Raw genomic sequence first — 6017 nt, 5'->3', positions numbered from 1 at the left:
CTGATGTAAATCTTGCTGGGTACATTTGTACTCACGTTTGCCTATTTTATGTTTTTGCAGAGAGACTTCAGTCTCGCTAGTAGTCCCACGTGGACTTCGACGTTTATCTTGTTACCTCAGCTACGATCTTGTGCCCTCGGCAGGATCTGGTAGATAGTCAGGCTTCTCAGCCTTTTTCATTTGTAGATGTCTGTACTCAGACTTGTTGAGCTTCCGCTTGTGCTTTGATTTGTATGCTCTGAATGTTGGGTCGTGAGACCCATGTTTGTAATATCTCGCTCCTCGGAGCCTATTGAATAAATACTTGAGTCATAGAGTTATGTTGTGATGCCATGTTGTATTTGCACATATCGAGCATATTGTGTGTATGTTATTAAAATGCTTGGTATGTGTGGGATCTGACTATCTAGTTGTTTATCCTTAGTAGCCTCTCTTACCGGGAAATGTCTCCTAGTGCTTCCACTGAGCCATGGTAGCTTGCTACTGCTCCAGAACACTTAGGCTGGCCGGCATGTGTCCTTCTTCATTTCTGTGTCTGTCCCTTCGGAGAAATGTCACGCGAGGAATACCGGAGTCCTGTTAGCCCGCTACAGCCCAGTTCACCGGAGTCCTGCTAGCCCAGTGCTACAGCCTGGATTCACTCGCTGATGACCGACACGTTCGATGCTGGGTCATGGATGCATGTCCCTGTAAGTTTGTGCCACTTTGGGTTTACGACTAGCCATGTCAGCCCGGACTCCTTATCATATGGATGCTAGCGACACTATCATATACGTGTGCCAAAAGGCGCAAACGGTCCCGGGCAAAGGTAAGGCGACACCCGTGAGAATACCGTGCGTGAGGCCGCAAAGTGATATGAGGTGTTACATGCTAGATCGATGTGGCATTGAGTCGGGGTCCTGACACGCCTCCTCCTCGTCGGCTCCTCCGCGCTTCGTCAAGCCAAAGACGGAGCCGGGGCTGGCGCTGGTGAAGACGGAGCCGGGGCTGGCGCCGGTGAAGGCGGAGTTCGACGACGACGACGCGGCCCTAGAATGGGCGCGCCAAGACTCCATTGCGATGGAGAAGGCGCACCGGGAGAAGGTGAAGGAGCGCCAGCGCGCCGCCCTGCACCGCTTCGAGGAGCGCCGACGCGGCCGCGATGAAGACGGGGTCGTCGTCCTATGCGACAGCGACGACGACGACGACGACGACGCGCCGTCACCAGTCCGCCATGGCGACGCCGGGTCCAGCAGGGGCGCCCGCGTCAAGGAGGAGAAGGCCGCCGACGACGATGGCGGTGACGACTTCAGCCCCTTTCTTTTTTAGACTAGGTTAATGTAATGAAAATGCGCGAATTTCGTCGAAATTTGCCATGTTTAGCCGAAATTTAACTACTTTTTATCATAACTTCGCCGAACGGCCCTTCTTTTTTTTAATATGCGCCTGAGGGCGGCCTTGGGGGCCGATGACTGGGGACCGACTCGCCCCAGGGCCATTTTTTGCGTCAGCTCACCCCCAGGCGGCGCTTTTATACGCCCCCGGGGGGCCAACGGCTGGAGATGCACTTAGTGCCAGATAAGGCAAAGTGTTCGAAAACTGGCCATTCAATTGTGCGTTACCTGGCAGAGACGTGGTTACAAAGTGAATTGTCTTTTTTTAGTAGATGTCGAACCTGCTGCTCAGCTGGGGGTGTACCGGGGGTATGCCAGAGAAGGAAAATTGAGTTCAATTGTGCCTTTAACTCATATAAGGTGTTTTTTTAGGATTTTGCTTAAATCTGATGTGAAAATTTTAAGAAATTATATTGTCGCGCCACGACAATTGGCATGCCATGATAATATAATTTGCCATAATAAAAAGTTTGATTTTAATCTGACGTCAAATTTTCACATTGTGGTTTATTTCAACTCACGAGCCGGTTTCTCCTGAAGTCATGGGCCTTCGTTTGGGCCTTCTGGATAAAGAAAAGTCTAGAGAAATGCTCGGTTTCCTTTTCCACTCCGGCGAAAATATCTTCGCTGCAAGCGATTTGCACCACACAGGTGTCCAATGGCCAGCGCGCGGCGCCCACCGCACCGTTTAAGCGGCTGTCTCTCTATCTATATATGGCGACGAGAAGAGAAATGGGGGGCGACGAGGTCGAGCTTCTGGGTGAGCTATCCGTGTGTAAATTTTTCCCCACCGTCGCAGCCACGAGTGAGAGCGTAGAGGGTTGAAGGCCGGTCGCCGTGGTGTGCCGATGGTGAGCATTGCGCACCGGGGCGCACGCTGGCAGCCCACACGGCGGCGCTGCACGTCCAGACGCGGCCAGGGTACTACTATGGCCAGTGGGTCGCCTCGGCCCGCACGGGCGCCGGTGGCCGGAGCGACGAGGTGGAGACGGCAGCCGCGCCGCGCGCACGACGAGCCCGAGAGGAAGCGTAACGCTGCCCGGCGCGCGCGCGCTAGAAGGCCAGGCGAGCCCGCCCAGTTCGCGGGCTCTCTGCTGCGGCCTTGCGCCAAGCGCGTTCGTGGCGTCCGCAGGTAAACGGAAAAGGCCGTACAGCACGGGCTGAATGGCGCGGCTTTCTTTAGGAAGTTCTGGGCCGAGGACGACGGCTCGGAGCTGGCCCGGAGCTCCCCCGCGTCATGACCTTCAATAGAAAAACCTCCATGCCTCGTCTCCAACCGTGCAACCGCAAGTCCGCAACAGACAAGGCACGCCGCGTAAGCTTTCCCCGCTGCAAAAGCTCACCGTGCCGCATAAACAACTGACACGCAGGCGAAAAAGAAAGCGCCCTCCTCACCCCGGGCGTCGACAGCGAGGCCGCCGACCTCCCCGGGGAAAATATCCCGGTCGACCACGGCCACTGTAGCCGCATCGCATCACGAGGGCTCGCCACGCGGCCAGCCAACTTGGCGCGCTTTCCGCGCGGAGGCGGCGGTCAATGGCCGCCCGGTCCCGCCCGGCTGGCGCAAAGCGACGCCGGCAACCTGCAATAAGATAAGCGGCTACTTGTTCGACCCTTCCAGAACCATCGGCCCCCTCCGGGCCTTCCAGAAAGCTCCCCAGCCACGTCACCGCGCGCACACAGGATAAGCTTCGGATGGTTCCAATCCTTCCAGAACCGTCTCGATCTTTCTGAATTGGAAGCCCGGGTTGGTTGGTACGTGGGGGGTCCGGGCTGTATAAATGGGCGGTGACCGTGCGCCCCTTCTGACGAGCTCGCTCAAGCGCCTCAAGTACGAAGCCTAAAGGGATACTAGTACTGTACTTTCCTCTCCCTTCTTCTCCGTCCGCAGTCTGGTCTGGTCTGCTTCTTCTCTCTCCGTCCTTGTTCCTTCTCTCTTCTTGTACTCTCCGATTTTACATTTGGCCTCCTCCAACCCTCCTCCTGCAGCTGCTTCCGGGCGTCAATGGGGAGCTCTGCCATTTTAGGAGAAGCGGAGATCCCCTGAATTGGGTGGCCAGCATTGTTAGTTCAGACGATCGCTCAAACTTTACAGATTCTTTCCCCCTTCATTTTGCCGTTGATAGCCCCTAATTGATTGCTAGGCTTGGGGTTCTGAATTTTGTTCTTGGTATTTTGATTCAGAAATTTACGGGTGTGGTTCTTTGGAGTTTGGAGGGCGACAATTTTTTCTAGCGAAGATCGCCGTCGGTTAATTTGGCCGGTTCTTGATTCTTTCTGGACCTCGTTTTACTTGCTCGGATCGATCACCGGTGCTCAGTGATCCCCTCTGTCCCATTTTTCTCTAGAGCTTGTTTGGTCGTTTGATCATGGATCCCTTTCACGGCATTGTGAAAGAGGAGGAATTCGACTTCGCCGGAGCTGCAGCGGATGGCTACTCGCCGTCTTCGTGGGGCTCATCCCCGTCTTCCTGGGGATCTTCCCCGTCTTCGTGGGCCGGCGGCGGCGCCTTGGCGGAGCTGCCGCGGCCGATGGACGGCCTCGGCGAGGCGGGCCCCACGCCCTTCCTGAACAAGACGTACGAGGTGGTGGACGACCACAGCACAGACACCATCGTGTCGTGGGGCGTCGCCGGGAACACCTTCGTGGTGTGGGACGCCCACGCCTTCTCCATGGTGCTCCTCCCCCGCTACTTCAAGCACAGCAACTTCTCCAGCTTCGTCCGCCAGCTCAACACCTATGTAAGTTTCTGCCGATTAGTGTACGCACGCATTGTTCTTGCTGTACCAGTATCCATCCATCCATCTATCCATGGCGATTGATTGGCAAAACGTGATGCATTGTAGCTCGAACTGAACCTGATTGTTACTGTTCCAGAAAAACTCAACCCGATTGGGTTGTTTGTGTTGCATCGCAGGGGTTCAGGAAGGTTGACCCGGACAGGTGGGAGTTCGCGGCGGAGGGGTTCCTGCGGGGCCAGAAGGAGCTGCTGAAGACGATCAGGCGGCGCCGGCCTCAGTCGTCGCCGTCTGGGACGCCGGCGCTGCAGCAGCAGCAGCAGGGCCAACAGCAGGAGGCGTGCCTGGAGGTGGGGCATTTCGGGCCCGAGGGCGAGGTGCAGCGGCTGCATCGCGACAAGGGCACCCTGATCGCGGAGGTGGTGAAGCTGCGGCAGGAGCAGCAGGTGACGCGCGCGCAGATGCAGGAAATGGAGGCGCGCCTCGCCGCCACGGAGCAGAAGCAGCAGCAGATGACGGCGTTCCTGGCGCGCGCCATGAAGAGCCCCAGCTTCCTCCAGATGCTGGTGGAGCGGCAGGACCAGAGCCGGCGGAAGGAGCTCGCGGACGCGCTCCTCTCCAAGAAGCGCGGCCGCCCCATCGAGTACCTCCTCCGCCGCAACGGCGAGACCAGCTACAGCGCCCCGGCGCAAGGCTACGGCCCCGGGCTCGCAGACGGCGGCGAGGGCAGGCGCGCGGACGGCGAGGACACGGAGAGCTTCTGGAAGGAGCTGCTGAGCCTGGGCCTCGAGGAGAGGCATCGGGAGGCAGGCGGGGCCGGCGGGGATGCGAGCGGCGCCGAGGTGGACAACGACGTGGAGGATGAGGTGGACGAGCTAGTGCAGAGCCTCTACCACCTCAGCCCGAACCGGCCCCACAGCTACCAGTGAAGGAAGAACAGAAGGTTCTAGAGCGAGAAATATCTGCTGCCGCTTGGAGAACCACGTAGGGCCGCAGCCTGACAAGTGACAACCCCAGCAGTGAGCGAAAGAAGATAAGAAGGTTCTAGAACAAGAAGTTTCCGCTGGAGAGCGTCGAACATCGTGGGGTGGTAGTAGTGGTAGTGCTCCCTCCATGCCGCCATGGGCCTTGGGGGATGGTCTGCTTTGTTCATTTTCTATTGCTAGTAGTAGTACCTGACATGTTGTCGGGGCCCCGCGGCCTGCATGCGCAAGTTGCCCGAAACAGTAAGGGGCCAGCGCCTTTTGGCCTGGCGTGGTGGAATAATGCTTGGAGGCTTTACCGGATTAAGTACTCCAAGTTGGATCCACATCCATCGTGGCCCGTTCCCGACCGATGAAATCATGGAAGGGGCAAAGGCAAAACAGAGTTCTAGTAGATTGCAGCACAAGTTGCACGAAGGTAGTGGAGCTCGCTCGGCATTTTCATGGTCGTACGAGAAGAAAGTCTTCTGAAATGAAAAGGAAAGGCTAGCTCGTCATCGTCAGTGGGTTTGATTGTCCCCATGCGCGCACCACACCGGCGGTTCTCGTTCAGACTGCGCCGCTGCCCCGTTCATCCTCCCTTTCACCCACCTCTCTCTCCCGCTCGATTCTACTGGGTCGCGTTGCTGTCGGGACTCCGGAGGTGTCACGGTGTCTCTACTTTGCTTGGATGCAGTGGTGGGTAGGTCGGATTTGGCCAACTTCATTCGTCTCTGTGCTTTCGTTCGGGGCTGCGTTAACGTCTAGGCTACTGTTTCGTTGTGCCATTGCTGAGATAGCTCCCACGCTCACGGTGTGCCGTCGTTCATGCCTGGACTGGACGAGAGGGTAGCATTCCTCTTCGCCGGTTGAGGAGGACGATATAACGTACTCAGACAAGAGCTGTGATCCACCTCATGGTCCTAACTAGTAAGAGCATCTCT

The 6017-nt window shown here is 57.1% G+C and overlaps 1 protein-coding gene across 3 annotated transcripts; it reads left to right on the top strand.

The window, feature by feature from the left end:
- The first annotated feature begins 2133 nt into the window (after nt 1-2133).
- LOC119311785 (heat stress transcription factor A-2a-like) lies at nt 2134-5591 on the top strand. 3 transcript variants are annotated; one of them, XM_037587488.1, is made up of 4 exons: nt 2134-3268; nt 3363-3437; nt 3558-4114; nt 4291-5591. In XM_037587488.1, the coding sequence occupies exons 3-4, from the start codon at nt 3743-3745 to the stop codon at nt 5038-5040; spliced, it is 1122 nt and encodes a 373-aa protein (XP_037443385.1). In that variant the 5' UTR covers nt 2134-3268; nt 3363-3437; nt 3558-3742; the 3' UTR covers nt 5041-5591. The 3 variants fall into 3 exon arrangements, with proteins under 3 accessions (XP_037443385.1, XP_037443384.1, XP_037443383.1); XM_037587487.1 differs by having other exon boundaries at nt 2134-3273; XM_037587486.1 differs by having other exon boundaries at nt 2134-3437.
- Nucleotides 5592-6017: the final 426 nt, after the last annotated feature.

This window comes from Triticum dicoccoides, chromosome 5B, assembly GCF_002162155.2.
Source record: "Triticum dicoccoides isolate Atlit2015 ecotype Zavitan chromosome 5B, WEW_v2.0, whole genome shotgun sequence".
In the NCBI taxonomy this organism is placed as follows: Eukaryota; Viridiplantae; Streptophyta; class Magnoliopsida; order Poales; family Poaceae; genus Triticum; species Triticum dicoccoides.
This window is presented reverse-complemented; position numbering and strand designations above follow the sequence as displayed.

Bases quoted from the DNA above. Each gene is read 5' to 3' on its own strand.
- LOC119311785 (XM_037587488.1), top strand. From the start codon at position 3,743: ATGGATCCCTTTCACGGCATTGTGAAAGAGGAGGAATTCGACTTCGCC. The intron at 4,115-4,290 runs GTAAGTTTCTGC...GTTGCATCGCAG, and splicing joins TCCGCCAGCTCAACACCTAT to GGGTTCAGGAAGGTTGACCC.